The following is a 21,188-nucleotide window of genomic DNA, read 5'->3' on the forward strand; positions in this document are numbered from 1 at the left end:
AGGGGGGTGGGCCACTGCTGGGGTCCTGGACAGCCAAACTGTGGGGGAAACCTACCATGTGGCAACCCAGCTGCCACTGTGCTTTGTCAGCTGCCACAGCAGCAGCAATAGTGGGGAGACCACACAAGCCCATCTTCATGAGGACACCACCAAAGAGTCTCACAAGAACAGCTTCCAGCCCAGATCATGATGAGCAAATCTTGCCAGGAGGTGGGGGGGGGGGGTCTGTGTTGACAACAAACAGCAGATAATGAGTTGGCTAGTTGTGCTTATTCGCATCCAGAGACGAGTGTCTTGCTTGCTCTGTTTTGCTGCACTATTGCAGATGAAGTTAGGCTGCACAGTAGGTAGATATGATTAGAAGCACCGAAGAGGCCCAGTAGGGCCAAAACTGCAACCAGTGGCAATGGGTAGTAATTAGTCTTGGTCCTGGAGTTAGTGTTGGCAGGGCAGCAGGAAACAAGCTCAAGCCGCTCAACATCACTTCAACTTTCCTCAAACATCCATCACTTTCCTACCAGTTGCACCAAGAACGTTATAAAACTTCTCTTGAGGATAGGACATCTGAATGATTCCCTAAACACACACAGTAAAGTTCATGATTAATGCATGGAACACTGCGAAACATATGGCAGGATTTAGTGGCTGCTGGAAAAGATGGCCACCTCCGATTATCAGTATTTTCCTATTGAATAACACTTGCTTGGAGCTGCAAAGGCAAATTATTGTCAGTTCAAACTCTGAAGAGCCTAGACAATTTTGCTCTTCTGATGTATTTCTCTCCATTTCATAACTTACTTTCATTTCAGTTAAACCATCACAAGTTCTGGAAATGTTTTAGAAAGCCACTAAACAGATTCTTTACATGAAATGTAGATATTTGAAACCTAAGTGAATTAACAGCCTATGAGTCGGAGGTGGCAGATTAGAAAGGCAGAGGTTTCCCACAGTGGCAGAGTAGTATTTCTGAGTCAATCAATTTAAAGCTTACAATTTAAGAGGCATTAGATTTAGCCTCAATCTGTAGCATTAAAATAATTTTTGAAAGACCTGCTTTAACTGCAATGATAAGGAATGCCTGTCTCTAATCAAATGCTAATATAAAACAGATTACTCATGCAATTGTTAAAACCACCAAGGGAAACAGAATCTTTGGAAACACTGCAAATGGGAAGGGTTCCACTCTCTGGGAGTGTTAGAATAAATTGTATGGAATAACTCATGATTCACTGGTTTAAGCAGAAAAAATAGCCTTTGGGGAAGCCCTTTGCAGAATTAACTCCATCCAGCATCATTTGCCACTGGCAAAAGAGAGAAGGGTTTTAATCTGCTATTCAATTTATTTTTCTTCTTTCTGCTGTAGGAGACTAGTAGGGCTTAAACACCACTTTGCCAAAACATACCATTGTATCTTTCTGTTCAAAAATTTAAAATGAAAATATAAACACAGATTTTTTTGCATCCTTACTTGGCCAACACTGATCACCGTGTCTTCCTTTGCTCTTAGGTCTACCATCAATGCTGAAGTTACATCTAATGTGCCTTCTGCTTTTCTTTCTTATTTCACATTCTTCTGCACTGGAACAAGGCTCCATTTTAAGAACTTGGCATGATCCAAACACAGTCGGTTAAAAAAACAAAACCTGATAGATATTGTGTTTCCATTGGTGCTCCAAGCACAGTGAGGAAAGAAAACTCCATTTAGCTGACATCAATACCTCTCTGTGCAGGGAAACAGCTACAAATTCAGAAACAAAAATGAGAGTGTGTGTGACAATATTCTCTGATTTATATTCTGAACCAATCCTTCAGTTTTCATAAACATAAATAGTTTTCTCCCATAAATTTCAGTTTAGTATATATTTGCCATAATTTCCCATTAACCACTAGTTCACTTTGAGGGCAATTCAAAGCAGGTCTACTTAGAAGACAGTCATGTTTTATTCAATGGGGCTTGTGTGTGTGTGTGTTAAGTGCCGTCAAGTCGTTTCCGACTCATGCCGACCCTATGAATGAAAGTCCTCCAAAATGTCCTATCTTTGACAGCCTTGCTCAGTAATGGGGCTTACTCTGAGGAAAATCCTATGGAGACCAAGTCCTATGAGGAAAGGTTGAAGGAGCTGGGTGTGTTTAGCCTGAAGAGGAGAAGACTGAGAGGTGATATGATAACCATCTTCAAGTACTTGAAAGGCTGTCACAGAGAGGATGGTGCCGAGTTGTTTTCTGTTGCCACAGGAGGTCGGACCAGAACCAACGGGTTGAAATTAAATCAAAACAGTTTCCGTCTTGACATTAGGAAGAATTTTCTAACAGTTAGAGCAGTTCCTCAGTGGAACAGGCTTCCTCGGGAGGTGGTAAGGTCTCCTTCCCTGGAGGTTTTTAAGAAGAGGTTTGATGGCCATCTGTCAGCAATGCTGATTCTGTGACCTTAGGCAGATGATGAGAGGGAAGGCATCTTGGCCATCTTCTGGTCACTGGGGGTGTGGTGGGGGGGAGGTAGTTGTGAATGTCCTGCATTGTGCAGGGGGTTGGACTAGATAACCCTGGTAGTCCCTTCCAACTCTATAATTCTATGATTCTAAGTATTCTTAGGATTTGAGCCATTGCCTTCTAGAATCATCAAGCTACAATATCACTTTCTGATATAGTCAGCCACATTATAACCACAATAACACATATCTATACTATGTATGGGTGTGAAAGTTGGACAATGAAGAAAGCTGACAGGAAGAAAGTTGATTCATTTGAAGTGGTGTCTGAGGAGAGTTTTACAGATACTGTGGACTGCTAAGAAGACAAATAAGAGGGTCATAGATCAAATCAAGTCTGAACTAATTCATAGGGTCACCAAAAGTAAGAAGCGACTTGACAGCACAACACACACAACACATAACTGTTTGCTTGCAGTGGTAAAATCTCCAATACCACTTGATTGAGCTGGTGGTGTCAGAAGGGACAGCTGCTCAGGGAACCTGTTAGCGTCCTAGCTTTCATGAGGCTAATGCGGGCCCTAGAGCCCAAGAAACAATGGCTGACAGGATGAAAGTCTACGCCCCACTGTGGTCCAGTTGTGGCTTCCATTGCCACTGAATTATTGTGACTGGTGGCAATTAGCACTAAGAAGCAGTGCAAGGCAGTCAGGCTGGGCTTCAGTTTCACCTATTGATTTTCAGTCACAAGCCAATCCTTTGGCTGCAGGCTTCTCTTTCCTATATATTGCTACTCTTTGCCTTCTCAATCTAGAAAGGTAAACACAGTGTCAAGTTATTGCAATGCCAGACTACAAAAATGCTCAGGGTAAAAACTATATTTTCCAAAAGGAAGCAGAAGTATATTAAAAATGAAGCTAACTAGGTGGAAATTAGATTTGGAAAAAAGTCTCACAGAGCACATACACATTGTGGGTTAAGGTAGAAGAACTACATAGTTAGCCGCCCTACACAGCCTGTCTCATCAGCTTTTTCAGAATTAGATACTATAGCTAGAGCATTACAACTATCCTCAACATGCAGGCAGTCTCAGAGTTCCTGGTATGTTTCAAAGTATCGTCCTTGCCAAGTGAATACTAAATTCATTCATAATGCAATATAACAACTGGCCACAATAAACAGACTTAAGTGCTCATAACTCTGTGGTGCATAATTCACATATGATTGCAGCTAAGATTACTGAATTATTCACTGCACTAAACTTTGATAGCTAAAAAAAACCAGAAGAGTTGACAAGCTGTGTGAGGCTAGAGTCTGGTTCCGACTGCACCTTGGGGACTCAACACCCTTTACAGAACTGGATTTGGACAGGAGAAACAATGCACTTTAAAACACAGAGAGAATATGCAAAACAGATGACCAGCTTTCTGCCCTGCAGATCTTCCTAGGACAGGGGTCGGCAAACTCATTAGTCAAAAGAGCCAAATATCAACAGTACAACAATTGAGATTTCTTTTGAGAGCCAAATTTCTTAAACTTAAACTATATAGGTAGGTACACTGTTTATTAACTTAATAAACTTTAATTAAAGTTTTAAGTCTTAATTAAACTATAGGTACACTGAATAAAACTTGATATCATACTTAATAGTGATCTTATTTATTGATAAAAATTAAATTGTAAGTCCCTGCCATTTCCCCCTCCTCGTCTGGTGTCCTCGTCTGGAGGCCTGGTCTACCGCCATAAAAGCCAATTGGTAGACCTGGAGGCCTGGTCTACCGCCATAAAAGCCAATTGGTAGACCTGGAGGCCTGGTCTACCGCCATAAAAGCCTATTGGTAGACCTGGCCTCCGGCTGAGTCCCATTGGGAGGCCAGGTCTACCCATTGGCTTTCTTGGCAGTAGACCTGGCCTCCGGAGGCCCATAGAAGCCAATTGGTAGACCTGGCCTCTGAAGGGGGACTTTTCCCCCTCCTCGGAGTCCAGGTCTACTGCCAAGAAAGCCAGTGGGTAGACATGGTCTCCCAATGGGACTCAGCCGGAGGCCAGGTCTACCAAAGGAAGCCCGCCCCGCCCAACAGCTGATGGGCAGGGGGGGCAGGAACAGCCGAGCCGCCCAGCAATCACGCGGCGGGAGGGGAGGCTTAGCCTCCCAACCATTGAGGGCAAGGGAAAGGGAGACCTGGCCATTCTCCATGGCGGGGGGGGGGGAGACAGTGCGCCCGCTCGCCTGCTTTCTCGCACTCGCTCGCTCTCTCAGGCGCGCCGGCTCTGCAGCCCGGCTGCCAGCGCGAGCGGGCACGAGAGCAGGGGCTCCGAACCAAGTTCGGAGAGCCGCACTCAACGGGCCAAAGAGCCACATGTGGCTCAGGAGCCGCAGTTTGCAGACCCCTGTCCTAGGACATCTATCCCAGACACTATAATGTGAGCCAGTCTTCTGAGTATCATCAGTAATTCCAGAAGGTGGAGCCTCCCTCACTGCTTTATGAGAGCAGTGTGGTATATTGATTGGAGAGCTGGACTTCAACTCCCTGGGTTCAAATACGCAGTGTTGATGAAGCTCTCTAGGTCGCTTTCACATATCTTGAATAATCCACTTTCAATGCACTTTAACAATTGTTTGTAAGTGGATTTTGCTGTTTCACACAATAAAATCCATCTGCAAAGTGCATTGAAAATGGATTGAAAGTGCATTATTCAGCATGTGTGAAAGCATAGGTAACTTTGGTCAGTTCATTTTCTCTCTCAACCTAACGTAACTTACAGGGGATGTAAGAATAAGACAGAGGACAGGAGAATCATGTATATCACCATGAGCTCCTTGGAAAAAAAGGTAGAATGAAAGAGCACTAAATAAATGCTTGAAGTATCTAGAAAGCAGAGCACTGAACACTTCCTTGCACATGGAAGACAGCTTGGAACTAGTCATAACTCATACACAGACTCATAATGCACATATATTTGAAACCCACCATTATTCCTCCTCAATAGTGCTTCTCTGGCTTGGATTTTTAATCTGAGGCAGAGAGAACTCCTCTCTCCTGTTCTCACTCACTTACCTGGTTGTTGCAGCAACATTAAAGAGGGGAAAGAGGGGTCTCTGGAACATGTTGTTTCAATCACAACTGTTATCCCTACTATGTACATCAGATGCCTTAGGAAAACTTGATTTCTGGACACCCAGGATGCTGCCATAGCAGTATTCAAGATGCCAGCAAGGGAGGGGAGGCCTTTCACTCCTGTTATCGCAGTAGCTGAGCCAAGAAGTTTAAGAGCTCACAGGGGAAGAGCTTGCAGGCTGAGATTAGCATATGGAAATCTTGGCACAATTGTGATGGTGTCATTGGGAGCACAAGAGGGTTTTTACTCCAAATGCTGGAATCTGACTCCATAAAAATGTGGTAAAGTACCCGAAAGGATTTTACCATTAATAAAGAGTTAACATTTAAATCAGGAATCTGTCTCCTGGTGGAGTCTACGAAGAAAAAATAAGAGGAATTACTGATTGAGTTGCTACATCTTGGGCCTCTGGGCTCCAGTTATATAATATGTAAAATTAAACAGATCCGTTCATTGGGGGTCAAAGATCAATTCTTCGGGAACAAAGAGACTCTCTCCAAACTTCATCATAACAAGTGGTGCCAAGGAAGAAATAACCCTGGGTTGTCTTCACACATTGCAGGCAACACAGTTTGGGTTTGGGATCCCCATTCTAAGCCCTGTGTAACATGTGACTTGCATGTTCTTTTTCGTTCCTGTGCATATAATACCTGATTTGAACAGTGACTGCAACGTGCATGAAAAAGAGCCTTCACTCTTCACCCTCCATAATTTTCACAATCTGAAACAATCCAGGGTGGGGTGCTATTTGGCCAGTTGGTGAAGCTCACAACTGTATGCATGTGCTTCCCAGCTGGCTAAGTAGCATGCTCCCAGAACCACTGCATGTTGGGGAAACTGGGGGGGGGGGAGAGAGACTGACACCTCTTCTTCATGCAGACCTTAGTTACAATCCCAATCAGGCACCATGTGCATGGTAATTGAGGAGAATCTGCAAGTCATGTGTGACATAGGACTCATTTCCCCAGTGCCTTTTTAGAGAATGGGCAACCCTCTGAGTGTATATCTAAGCAAGATGTTATGGTTTGTAAGAACTGTAAAAACTTATAGTAATTTCAGTCTTGGCTGTGAAGAAGTATCCTATACCAAAGCATCAAGATTTTTATTTTTATGAACGGAATCATGAGAGATGGAGACCCTTTTATGAATTTATGAAAAACACAAGACAAAAGACTCAATCAAATCGAATAATAGACATATAGGATATAAGATGCTGTAAATAGTGAATGCTGGATATCAGTAGAATGATATAAATATAACTTTATTTGTTATTTTTTACACTTCTCTCCACCCTACAAGGTGGTAACTTTAATTATACTAAAACTGCACGACATTGTGTGTACCCATTTACCTTTATTTTGCCCTACCCCTTTTTCCCTTCTGTACTCATCTATATAAGTTAAAACTAATAAAAATATTTATTAAAAAAAAAAGATTTTTATTTTCTGAGTTGCCTGGAGGTCAGTTTTCCAAGATAAGCCTTACACTGGCATATCAACCTAGACTTCCTCTAGCAAATATTTAACTGTCAACAACCAGAGAGGATGGTTTCAATAGACTAGTTTACCATATGGTATAGCCAATGCCTCAGCCATTTTATTGTGTATCACAGATCAGTTTCTAGTGTGGCTACTTGGTGTTATATACTAACTTGGCCGATACCTTAATAATGGGCAAAAAGGTATCAACATATTACAAAAATTTGGAAGCAGTTCTCCAAAGACTCCATTCCATAAGTAAACAGAAAAAAAAGTGTTTATTTCTTCAAGACCAGATTAAATTTTTTCAAGACCAGATTAACAGACAAGGAATCTTCACTCAGAAGGAAAAAAGTTCAGGTGATTGTAGATGACATAAACTTTGCAGATATTTCAGAACTGCATTCATTTTTAGCTAAGCATGGTTCATTGCCAGTCTCTCTAACATGATGAAGCCACTGTCTAAGTTGTATGTTCAAGAACAAGCCTGAATCTGGTCTCTGGCTTGTTAGCAGATATTTCAGGTAGGCAAAGAGGTTCTTAGAAGCGCCCCTACTTCTGTACACTTCCATCCCTTGTTACCATTGGGACAGGAATGTGATGCTTCACCTATGCAAGTGGGGGTAGTTATTTCTCGTGTTATTTTAGATTGGTCAGATCAGACAATATCTGATGCATCATGAACATTCTCTAAGGCAGAATCTACACAATATTGAAAAGGAGACTGTAGCTTTGACTTTGGGGATGACAAACTTCATGTGTATCTATATGGTCATCAGCTCACATTCATTACCAATCATAACCATTGGTTTGTATTCTGGGACCAGAATCACTTGCAGCATTGGCCTCTGATTCAGAATCCCTATTACGTAACTTTGTTTTCAAACTCCCTGCACACCTTGCAAATGCAGGTGCATACTCGTTTGCCTGTATAGGAAAAGGCATCTCATCTCAATGAGATTTCTGTACAATTTTTGTACAATATTTTGTACAATTTTCTGTCACCCAAGGATGTTACTGACACTATTAATGCAGACCCCCATCTTGAATAAACTATGTAAGTGGGTTAAAGAGGGCTGACTGGCTGATATGACTGAATTCACATCTTTATGGGACAGGAAGTGGGTACTACTGTGGAAAAGGAGACTCTTTGGAGGAGTTAGAACACCAGCTCCTGAAGTTCGGAGGGTTGTGGTCCTTGTGCAACTGCACATGATAGATACTGGGACATTTCTAAAATGAAGGACAGATCTTATAGCATAGTTAAGTAGCCCACGTTACACAAAGATGTGATCTCATTGGTTCAGCGCTGTGGTCCCTAACAACTGAATCTATTTTACTATAGTCCAGCCCCAATCCAATCCTGGGGTTACATTCAAAGATGTTAGTATGTCATAAATTTGCAATGATATGTAATGCATACTCTCAGAAGATTGATAATACACTCCTGCTGAATATTGATGAAAATTCTGTTTTTCATATAATGCTGCAAAATTTAATGGCATCCTATGGGCTGCCAGAGGAGATTGTGTCAGATAATGCACCTCCATTTCTATCTGAAAAGCTAAGTGTGTTTTCCAAACACTTTTCCATAACCTATTATATAGCTTCCATTGGGGTTAACAGAAAAAATGGGTCAGTTTATTAAAATGTGCCTGGTTATAAACGTAATCCAAAACTAGGTGGGGCGTTTCTGAGGGTATTCCTTTTCAAGCACTGACCACACTCCACAGCACCACAGACTGCATGCACACCTGTGCTGCTTCCTCAACTATCACCCCTAGAGAACAGATTCCCATTCAGCCATATCACAAAAAAGTCCAGCAGTTTCAAGAAAGCCATAAGACCAGAGGGTTCAATTAACGGGGCAAATGGATCCCATCCTGAATGGTCCAGAAGTAGGGATCAGTTACATATATGGTGGACAAAAAAGATGGATGTGGTACCTGTAAGAGTCAGATGTTACTCTGTTAATCCGTACAATATTTTAGCACAGTTGTTATATGGCAATCAACATTTTCTCCTTGAATGGAAGTATGAGCTTCAAGAAAAAAAGCCAACCCTATATTAGTCCATGAGGGGCACAAAGACAGCCCAATGATTGATCTGTTCTTGATGAGTGGGTAATTTCTTGGCTATACAAGAGTACACAAAAGGATTACATAGTTAACATTTGCTAGAGGAATCAACTGTATCCTGGTGGAGTCTGGAAGTAAGAACCTGTATAAGGGTTTATATAATGGCTACTGTAGTTTTTGTAGTTAAGGCCTCTGGGCTCAAGCTGTATAATATGTAAAATGAACACATTGATTTCCTTCATAAGAGAAAGGCATCAGTTCTTCAGAGAACCTGGAGAATTTCTGTAAACACCATTACAAACAAAAAGACAAACTGCTTTACAATGGGAGAGGTAAACAGAACGGTTTAAACACAAAGAATTTCAGTAGTCACTAGTAAGGACAGTACCATTTCATAATATTAGCTACCTTCCTCAAATTCAGTTTGAGGACCTTTTGAACACAAAGCTTTCTGTGAGATGGTCTGGGATGGGAGTAAATTAAGCAAAACCAATTCTTGTGACTGATGTTAAAATAACTGAGTGTTCACACTGCCCCACTAACACTGGGCCAGGCTAGAGAAAGTCACTTTGTCTTTCTTCCATATGAACCTACCTGTTCATTCTGGTCATCTTTGGAGGCCCTGCTTCGGTTGCCCCCATCATCTGTGCTAGTTTGGTGGCAACTCGAGAAAGGACTTTCTCAGTAATGGCACCAAAACTTTGGAACTCCCTCCCTATGGAGATTTATCTGTCTCCCGCTATCAGTGTCTTTCACCAGTTGGTGAAGACTTTTTGTTTTGTTTGGCATACTCCCAATAATGATTATTGGCATTCCTTCCTGGTTCTGGTGTTGTTCCATGCTAAGAATGAACACCTTTTAGGGAATCCTAGCTAAAGGCTTGAAGTGAGCACTGATCAAAACCCCATTCAAGCTTTATGTAGGAATTGGTTCTTGTAGATTGTCCGGGCTGTGTAACCGTGGTCTTGGTATTTTCTTTCCTGACGTTTCGCCCGCAGCTGTGGCAGGCATCTTCAGAGGAGTAACACTGAAGGACAGCGTCTCTCAGTTTATGTAGGAACTTATGACTTAGTAAAGGATTCTGCAGCAAACATATACATTAAAGGAGAAGGCAACTTGATATTCTTCTCCCTTCAGCTCCAACACTCACTTTAGGTGGCCTTAGGGGCATTCTACCAACTTTTTCCTTGAGCCCCTTAGATTCCTGAAGGAGTGAGGGATAATGGTCACACAGAAGAGAATGATAAGAAGAAAAAATTGAGAAAAAAGTATGCAGAGCTGAAACTCTTCCCAAACCCTGCTTCCAACCCCAAAGACAGGCTGATCTCAGACAGTAGGGAACTTCTCCTCCCCCGTGTGAAGTCCAAGACGAACCCCTGTCTTAAACTCAGTAGGAAATACTATCCCATATGTAGACTGTATAACTGAGAGAGAATGATGTTGATTAATTTACAACAATAAAAATACTACAATATTAGATAAATATGTAAGCCATTGCTACTGAGTTGGTGCAGCAACACAGAGCATCAGGGAAAAGTCAGACGTTTGGAAGCAGCCAGCCACACATCTTAACATAAGGTTCATTTACTGCACTGTGATACAAAAAAAAAAAAAAAAGCCACTACCAACAAGATACAGCCACTGCAGAATCAGAACAAGTATTGTGGTTATTCTGGCTTAAACTGAATTAGGCTCAACTAACAAACTATAATCAATCATGTATTAATTAGGACAGTAATGACTGGTGAAAAACCAAACAGCTGAAATAGATTACTGAACATTTTAGTAGCAATTACAAGCAAAAGAATTCCGAGAAAAGCGTTGTTCGTGCCATGGGCTTTTTCCGCTCAACCCACCCCTTTCTACAGAAAGGATCTTTGAACCCGCCTAAAAGCCATTCCCTGAATGGCACAGGATCTTTTGGGACAATGAGCACTGAGGCATAGGCTTGGTGAAGATCACAGAGCCCTTGCGTTATGCTTGCAGCAACGGCTTGTGCTTCACATGCTTTGGAAACAATTTACCAAATTTTAAAATATTTATACCTTTCAGTAGACATGCCCAGAACTTTTCCCTAGAGGTCAAGCCATTAACAGACAAAAAACATAATAAGAATTCCAAAAGGACCTCAAAAGATCATAGCATGCTTGTGGATGAATTCCAAGGTGAATTCATATGAAAACAAATATACACTGTGTGACTCCTTTAGGTTAAAGATATAGGCTAGAGTTTTTCATTACTTTCATAGGCACTCCCATCTATTAAGTACACACATGTACCTCTCTTTCCTTGAAACAACTAGCTTATTTTAGTTTTCTGTTTATGCATATCTGCGTTACAATAAGTGTTGTTAAACAAATTACTTTTAACATAATATTTCAACATAAACCAAGGTGCAACTGACTACATTTTTGGCAGCTCTTTTGCCAGCTACAACAATTAACAAGAAATACTTAAGATGCACCTTTCAAGATTTATATCCAGTCTTTCAAAAGACTCAGAGTGGCTAAGAGATAATAAAACACAGCCCATGTTGTTTTAAATAGACATTAAAAGGTCTCAATTTCCAAAATTTACTGGCAGATGTAAAACTTTGATTGTTTATAGGGAATACAAACACTGATTTTCCTGGCAACAAATATGGCTGAAGTCAGCGCAACGAAGAAAAATGTAGACAGCAGTCCAGGCATGTTCCTCAAGCATCTTCTACATGCAGAGGTTTTTGAATGGGAAAAGGCATCATATGTTTCCACTGACCCAATTTCTTTCTTTTTTTCTCAGTCTACTCTAGTTTCAAACTAACTACATGGTAAATTCTCTGACGTTCGTTCTTATAAGTAATGAAATCTAAACACTATGCCAGAGATAAAATCTGAACTAAAATTTAAATATGTTTTTGCTTCATAAAGAAATGGGCAAGGCAATCCATTTATCCTTAACTTTTTTTAACATCTCATTTCATGATTTAGGACACAGTATTACTTCAAATTCAGCAAAACACAGGTCCCAAGTATCTTGCACCTCAGTCATTCGGTAGTCAACAATATTGGGCAGATTCTTAAACTGAAATGCAGGCTCAGAGAAAGCTTGAAAGCACGGGTACATTGTAATTACTTGTATGTGAATGGATGCATTCAGGACAACGACTGTATCGCACCACAAAGCAACACTCTTCGTTCTCACAGGAGAGCTATGTAAAACAAAGGTTGCAGGAATCCCAGCTTGATCTGTTCTATTGCTGCAATTTGCAGCAATTATTGTTTACCAGTTTATGAAAGCTTGCTAACAGTAAAGTCCAGTTATGTCCACAACCCCATGGGAGCCATCACCCCACAATGCAAAGTACAGTAATATTCATCCAGTAACTGAAGAATTTTCTAGAGCAAATGTGGACTTCCCAAGTTTTGTGTAATTTTTTTTTCATGAAAAACTTTGAACCTTTACAATACTGCCACTTTAGAAGAAGAGCTGGTTTTTATATCCCAATTTCCTTTCCCTTTATAAGGAGACAAACTGGCTTCCCTTCCTCTCCCCACAACAGACGCCTTGTGAGGTAGGTGGGGCTGAGAGTTTGGAGAGAACTGTGACTAGCCCAAGGTCACCCAGCAGGCTTCATGTGTAAGAGTGGAGAAACAAACCCAGTTCACCAGATTAGAGTCCACCACTCAAGTGGAGGAGTGGGGAATGAAACCCTGTTCTCCAGATTAGAGTCCACTGCTCCTAACCACTATACTATGCTGTACAAATTCAAAAAATTATGGTAAAAACATTAAAAGGTAAAGTTTTTTTAAACTTACAGGATCTCCCCGTCTTCCTTCTGGCCCAGCAGAACCTGGCTGTCCAACTTCTCCCTTAGGATTGATGACAATTAAAAATCAGGTCAAAATATTAACCTCTTCATGCTGTGTTTAACAGTTTTCATAAACAGACATAAGACTTATTTGCTAATAAATGGCCAATATACAGAATCTGTCAGGAAAAGGGTTAGTTATTAGAGGTAAAAATATAAATTATTGTAGTATTATGTCAAGATTGACCACTATGAGGCCTTTCCCCCCAGACTTACCATAAGGGCTATTTAATGTATTATCAGCTAAAACAATCACATGGTAGTGGCTATAGTAACAGGCACCATTATTTTTTTAATCAGTTTAAAAGTGGGTATCAGCCACTCTGTGACTTCAAAATGTGCTGGCATTTGATTGCCAGTGGTGCTCAACAAGAAGTGCCTCTTCCACAAACTCTCGGTCACCACCTCTCACTAACCCTCACTGTCACTCAGGAGCCAGACCCACTACCGGTAATCATTCTTCTCTTCTGACTCCCCAGGTGATGTCTGGAAAACTGGTCAAGAAAGAGCATCAGCTGCTCCATGGGTAGGAATATAAGAGTAGGGAGGTTGACGGGAAAAGCAGAATGGCAGCACGGGTAAGGCTGCCGCCACCCTCCCACCCTCCCCAAATTCTACCACTTCATTTCACCTGTCAAAAGCTGATCACCCCTTATTCTGGTTAGAATTTTCATGGTAATTTGGTAATTATATTCTGTCTCAAATATTAAAAATGTGCCCCATCTAGGACACAAATTCCAAAATCTTTATTGCTCATTGACAAAGTCTTAAGCATTACGTACATTTTGAAAATGCTGGCCACAATCCTGAGGACATGTATTTATATACATAATGCATTGTGCATGTGCAGTGCAGTCATGTTGCTTTTCAGGGCAACAGCCTCACGGACACACAGAGGGTTGCCAACCTCCAGGTAATAACTGGAGAAAAGAGGCACTTGGTACTAATGGAATTGGGGAAAAATAAGTACCAACACAACGTATATGCAACCTAAGTTTAGTACAGTGAAAAAGTGCACAGTGAACAAACAACAAACATTACAAGCAGTGAAAACGTTAAAGTTAATCCGGACTGCGTTTCACACAATCCGTTTTTTCCACCGTCCTTCTTATGGACTTTGTTAGTTGAAGCCTTTTGGACTTGAGTAAGAACTTCAGTGAAGATTGTTTAAGATTCCGTGAGACTCTTTGAGAGCCATGTATTTTTTCTGCTTGTAATGTTTGTTGTTTGTTCACTGTGCACTTTTTCACTGTACTAAACTTAGGTTGCATATACGTTGTGTTGGTACTTATTTTTTCCCAACCTCCAGGTAATAGCTGGATATCTCCTGCTATTACAACTGGGCACTTTGGCCATTGGACTCTATGGCATTGAAGTCCCTTCCCTCCCCAAACCCCGCCTTCCTCATGCTCCACTCCAAAAACCTCCTGCTGGTGGTGAAAAAAGACCTGGCAACCCTACACACTCACACACCCTATCACAAGCCTTTTTACAAGAACTCTCCTGAATACATCTGCAGACCTTGCTTGGAATCCAAATGATTGCATATAGACTTTCCATCATACATTGAGGCTTTTTAGTTTCTCCTCTCCTAGCCACTCCAGAAGGTTGAAAAATCCTCAGTAGTACCAGTGTCTGAGGTTAGAATTACCAGATTGTTTTAGGTTTACTCAGAGCCCTTTAGAGCATTTCTGAGCACTGAATTCATTAACTACAATTTTAGAAATTATTAAAAGATTGGCAAAGTGATTGCCCAATTCAGCAACATCCTTGAATACAAGAGGGTCAAGAAGTGAAAAATCCAAGAACGGAGATGCAGATTCTTAAACTAGGGAACTTTTATTTTCACAAGTAAATTGACTTTTAATTTTCAATAAGGTAATGATTCCAGGAATCAGAAAGCTTCCACGAAACCCCAGGATGGCTAAGCAATGTTGAGGGAATAAAATCCAAGGGAAAAAAACATGCAATGAAGTAGTAAATAGCCAATTAATAATTTAAACACACTAGCCCAATTTTTGTAGCATGAGAGTAGAACAAAGGCAGGAATCTGGTCCTCCAAATATAAATATGGGTCAAAACCAGAATCAGTTAAAACCCTCCATTATTTAGGGACCAGACCACATGAACTCATCTAAGGTGGAAATTATCACAGGAAATTGCTGGCCATTGGCCATAACAAATAAACAAACAATTACAGGAAAGGGCTTGAACATGAGCCACGGGTGAGTTTATAGAAGGCCTAAACTAGTTCTGTACCTATATCAAGACCAGGCTCTAATAGTGAAGAAACCAAGACATCTACCAGAAAATCACTCTTAAGAAGAAAAGAGTAGCCACGTTAGATTCGACCAATGGTTCATCTAGTCTAGCATTCTGTTCTGCATGGTGACTGACATGATCTCATGTTTATCTTATGTGCCATCTTCATAGAACAAGCATATTCAGACTAATGGTATTGCATTGGGGGGGGGAGGCAATGAATCTTAAATCTGTCTATATGTGAAGGAAACTTTGCAACCAGGGAAGCATAATAGTAGTCTGCAAACCAAGCCAAAATTGGCTGAAGCTGAAGCAATGAGGGTGAGTTTTGCTGACTGTCATTTCTGCAGCATTTTGAGAGATTAATGGCAAGAGACCAGGAGGGGAAAATGGAACTCACCAGATCACATACAAAGGATTATGTGGCCCATTCCACAGAGGAACAGCCTTATGGGTATGACCATAACACAGGCCAAATTGTACAGAGCATGGCTTTCGTGTGTAGTGAACTGTTTCTCATCTTTTCCAAGAATAAACGGGTTTCTGAAATTTTCTAGGAAAATGAAGAAGACTCCAGCAGAAATCTCCAAAGAATTCTCCTGCTTGTTAAAAGCCTGATTTTGATTACAATAAGTCCAAAGTAAAGTGATGTTTTATAGAGAGCAGATGTTAAAAGGCAAGCCGACAACATTTTGTACTGTAGCAGAAATAAAAGACTACTACTTTCAAAGTTTTGAGCAAATTGGAAAAAAATGCTATAAATGCTTCCCGTTCTCCAACAAATCAACCATCTGAATGACTAGACAAAGTAACATCTTCCAAACAAAAAGGATAAATTAAAAAAAGTTATACAAGAAGATATTGTGCTTGGAGCAATAATGGGAAAGACAATACAAGACACAATCCAGGGCAATCTCATATGTGCTTATATCTCATTGATTTCAAATATCTCATTGGTTTCAAAAGTGCACAAGCACTAGGCTTAATTGAAGTTGAACATACTTAAAAAAAAGAAATTCCTACTAATACTGTAGGATCGACTATGTATCTGCTAAGCTGCTAGTGAATTAAAAGGAGACAAATTATATACTGTTGTATTACTGAAACGGCCTTGTTCCAGTATTATTATTCTAGCAGATAAATATAGTCAGATCACAGAGAAGGCAGCAAAATTTTGCACAGCAGTGAAATCCATTTATGCTTCAATGGGTAGGATAGTTTTATTTTATTGTTCTAAATTGTGTAAATTTTATTTGGAATTTTAGTATCTGTAAACTATGGGATAAGAAATTATTGTATCTTAGAATTATGTTTAATTCTTTGTGTTTTCTAATTATGCTGTTCGTTGACTCCTCATTTTTAATCTGGAATAAATTACTACATTTCTTTGAGCACCCAGCCCATTTCCTTCAACAGGATCAGGAATGCTACTTCGAAGAATGAAGTAGAGAGTTAATTTTTCTTCAGAATTCTCTTTCTCTTATATAACTTCTCAGACTGCAGGAGGTCACTGATCGCCATTGTCAAAGCTGAAGGTAATCAGGTAAGCAGCAGCAGCACCTGTCCGAACCCCCCACCCCCACTTGGAGCTTAATCCAGCCCCTTCCACTACCCTGAGAACATGCCCCAGGTATGCAGGCTCCCTCCTCTCACTTCACATTATCAATTCCTTCTTCCATTTCCTAGTTTGCTCCTATGTCTAAACTGGGCAGTTACGTCAGATGCCACAGTATACTATGGCCAGAGCAATCTAGAAATAGACAAGAGAAGAAAAAACAAAGACAATATTTACCGTATATACTCGCGTATAAGCCGAGTTTTTCAGCCCCAAAAATGGGCTGAAAAAGCCGGCCTCGGCTAATACGCGGGTCAATACGGAGGGAGGGAGGGAGGAGGGAGGAGGGAGGGGGGAAACTTACTGCCGCCGCCGCCGGGCCCATGCCGCTTCCTGCCGCCGGGAACGGCCTTGGGCAGCCTCCTGCAACCGCAGGATGGCTGCCCAAGGCCCCCCCGCCCCCGCCGCCATTTTTTTCGGGCGGGAGGGGCCTTGGGCAGCCATCCTGCAGCCGCAGGAAGGCTGCCCAAGGCCCCCCCGCCCCCGCCGCCATTTTTCCCAGGCGGGAGGGGCCTTGGGCAGCCTCCTGCAGCCGCAGGAAGGCTGCCCCAGCCCTTCCCGCCCCCGCCGCCATTTTTCCCGGGCAGGAGGGGCCTTGGGCAGCCTCCTGCAGCCGCAGGAAGGCTGCTCCGGGTCTCCCTGGGCCTCGCCGCCGCTTCCTCCCGCCGGGAGCGGCCTGGGGCAGCCTCCTGCAGCCGCAGGAAGGCTGCCCAGGCCCCCCCGGGCCGCGCTGCCGCCGGACCCTCGCCGCTGGAGAGCCCTGTCAGGTAAGCCTGCGGGGGGGGAGGGGTTATAAGCCGACCCTCGGCTTATACGCGGGTGCCTAATTTTTCCCCATTTTTGGGGAGAAATTAGGCACCTTGGCTTATACGCGGGTCGGCTTATACATGGGTATATACGGTAAGAACTTATCAGAAACAGAACAACAGGAATTTATATCATATACAGGTTGGGAGAAGGCTAATAAGGTCAAATATTTGGGAATCTGGATCTCTGCAAAGAATAAAGAATTGATAACGAATAACTATCTTAAATTATGGGACAAAATAAAAACTGACATGATCATTTGGTCAAATAAAAAACTGTCACTTTTGGGACGTATATCAACAGTCCAAATGAATATTTTACCAAGGATGCTTTTCTTATTCCAAAATTTGCCTATAATATCACATGTTAAATACTTTGATACTTGGAGGAAAGACGTATTAAATTTCATCTGGCAAGGGAAAAAGCCGAGGATTGCTTATAAACACTTGGTGGACTCTAAAGTTAGAGGAGGCTTAGCATTACCTAACTTTCAACTCTATGCTGAAGCGGCCGCTTTAGTATGGCTAAAGGACTGGATGAACTTATCTAATTCGCGTTTGTTAGATCTTGAAGGTTTTAACAATATAAGTGGATGGCATGGCTATTTGTGGTATGGTAAAATTAAGATACAAGCATCATTTCGTAACCATATAATCAGGTCCTCCTTATTTAAACATATTCTTGAACCAGTAACACCGATGTGGATATCACCTCAAGAAATGTTGACATTACGCCCACTTAGATTGGACAAATTTATCACCTACCAAGAGTTAATTAACTGGGAAGGGAAGAAAAGCTCACTAAAAGACTTTCAGTTACTTAAAGACGATTTACAATGGCTTCAATATCATCAAATTAAATCAGTATTTACACAAGACATGAAGAATGGATTCTCTAAAGAAAAATCGCCTTTTCACAGGATGCTATTAGATAATAACACTCAACTGATTTCTAAAATGTATAATTTTCTTTTAACAATTTATTGTGAGCAGGAAATAATCAAACCAACAATGATTAATTGGGTTCAAACTGTGGGACATGATATTGCCCTAAACAAATGGGAAAGACTATGGGTGAAAGACCTGAAAGGAATAAATGCGCAGTCAATTCGAGAAAATATCTACAAAATGATGTACAGATGGCATTTAACACCTAAGAAGATTGCAAGGATTTACAAAGTGACATCCCCTAAATGTTGGAAATGTAATAAAGAAGTTGCTTCTTTTTATCATATGTGGTGGACTTGTGATAAAGCAAAGGATTTTTGGGATATGATTTATAATGAAATAAGACTAATAGTACAAAAAAATATACCCAAAACACCAGAAATGATGCTATTAAGTATGATACCTGATGATTTGTTAATACAAAGGACTTTTTTGATTTATGCGACAACAGCTGCAAGACTGCTTTATGCAGCAAAATGGAAAGGGGCAGACACTCCTGGGAAAAAAGACTGGATTATGAAAATGTTTGAACTGGTGGAAATGGCAAAACTTACAGCTACTTTAAATCAAAAAGACAATGTTCAATTTATGGGGGAATGGGAGGCTTGGATGAAATACTGTGAATATGAATTAGGACTGGGGAAAATGGAAGAGTACCTTTTAATCTGATCTAGATGACATTGCTAACATAAAGAAGTGTAATCAATTATTTTAATAGTATATTGTGATTGAAACTTAATTGAGATATAAGAATAATTAAGATCAGACCATATCACGATGGGATAGAATACTTTATTAAGAGGCGGACGGAGGTGATGGGGAAGTCAATAAATTTTCCTTTATTTTTTATTTTTATTTAGCATTTAAATAATTATAACAACATTACTTATGATTTAGTTTTTTATATTACTTTTATTGTTGTTTGTTAACATGGAAAATTTATATTATAAAAACCAATAAAAAATTTCAAAAAAAAAATAGAAATAGACAAAAGAAATCAGAACAGGGGAATAAAGAGGGATGCGAAACCAGCAGCAGTTGAAGGGGTGTGCCGCAGGAAATAGCCTAACACCCATCACTGAATGCCACTGAAAGGGAAGGCAGTGCCCTTGCTGGTGGGCATTAGGAGAGAGCAACAGAGCTGCCAGAATAACGGCGGTAGTACCATTCAGGAGTGCAAGTAATGAATAGCTAGTGGAAGAGAGCACAGGCACAGAGAGATGATGTGACTTGTTGGCATCAGGTTTCAATAGCAGTGCACCTGCCTGGAAGCTCTGTTGCCACCCACTCAGCCTACAGCTGTGTTAAGTGGTAGATATCCCCTGTGATCCATCCCGTAAGAACATACTCAAAAACTGAGTGATTTCTTGATCTTTTGAACTACAGTATGTAGGATGGTCAGTATAATCCAGATCACAAGCATATTGTGACATCTGGAGAGGAAAGGACTGTTATTTTGTTTGAATGAGATTTATGACAGCAATAGAAAGCTAACTAATTCCTAATTTGCTTTGTGTTTTTAATTGTACCCTACCTCCATTAATTTAAATTTAGCTCCCATATCTATAAAACAGATGTAAGAACTATTTAGAAATATGCGAAACTGCCACTAATACATTACATGTATACTTTCTCACAGTTTCAGAAAACTGCCATAATTGCTAAGCATTCAAATATAGCTCCAACAAATATATTCTACATTTAGATCAGATGGAACATTTCTGTATATTTCAATAAGCTTACATCGACAGTAGATAAGATGTCTGCAAGCTGTTAAAATGGTCTGCCTTTCTGTATGAGTGAATGCTTGAAGTCAGTGGCAGATTTGCAAACTCACTGATCATGTGTACATGTTCACACACTCTCATACATGTGTCTGTTTCTGGGCACTAAACATATGTTCAAACACACTTTTACCCCATTTAAATGTCTCATCTGTCATTATCCCCCCCGCCACTGCAAACATGTGTGCTCATATACATACATATTGAGAATGTTCATATACTTTCTTTATTCACATTATTATTATTCACATTATTATTAATTCAGTATTCAAATACCTTAAAACCTGGGTTCCCAGGTACACCATCCTTTCCGCTTCTCCCAGATTCCCCCTGTGATAACAGGCAAGATACTGTTATTCATGATATATAACAGAAATGTTAAATGAAAAGGCAAAAAAAAATTCCACAAAAACTTACAGCCCGCCCAGGCATTCCTGGAAATCCTGCTTCACCCTTTTCTCCTTTTGCACCCTGTCAAAAGAATTAGAAACTAATAAACATGACAACTGTATTGTTTGAACACTAGCCAATGTTTCAATAGTGTCTAGGCAAATACCAGAATAATTGATTCATGACAACATTCAGATACATGCTGCGAAAGCGAGTCAGTTCATCAGTCTACACAGTATGGCCACTGCAGGATATACCGGCCTAACGCTCAAGAAACTGGGACACCTGTACTGTATAACCAAATGGCATGCCCAGACAGGAAGGGGGCAGCCCGTGGCAGCATTAGAAGAAGAAGTTGGGTTTTATATGCCAACTTTCTCTACCACTTAAGGAAGAATCACACCGGCTTACAATCACCTTCCCTTCCC

General features: G+C 40.8%; 1 protein-coding gene across 1 annotated transcript in view; it reads right to left on the bottom strand.

Annotated features, from left to right (window-relative positions):
- The window catches only part of COL21A1 (collagen type XXI alpha 1 chain), a 102,554-nt gene that overhangs the window by 41,014 nt on the left and 40,352 nt on the right, over positions 1-21,188 (bottom strand). Inside the window, exons 14-16 of the mRNA XM_056856367.1 lie at positions 20,788-20,841; positions 20,647-20,700; positions 12,903-12,956 (exon numbers count right to left, since the gene is read on the bottom strand). Coding sequence (XP_056712345.1) covers positions 12,903-12,956; positions 20,647-20,700; positions 20,788-20,841 — 162 coding nt within the window. The remainder of the gene's footprint in view (positions 1-12,902; positions 12,957-20,646; positions 20,701-20,787; positions 20,842-21,188) is intronic.

Source organism: Euleptes europaea, chromosome 10 (genome assembly GCF_029931775.1).
Source record: "Euleptes europaea isolate rEulEur1 chromosome 10, rEulEur1.hap1, whole genome shotgun sequence".
Taxonomy (NCBI): domain Eukaryota; kingdom Metazoa; phylum Chordata; class Lepidosauria; order Squamata; family Sphaerodactylidae; genus Euleptes; species Euleptes europaea.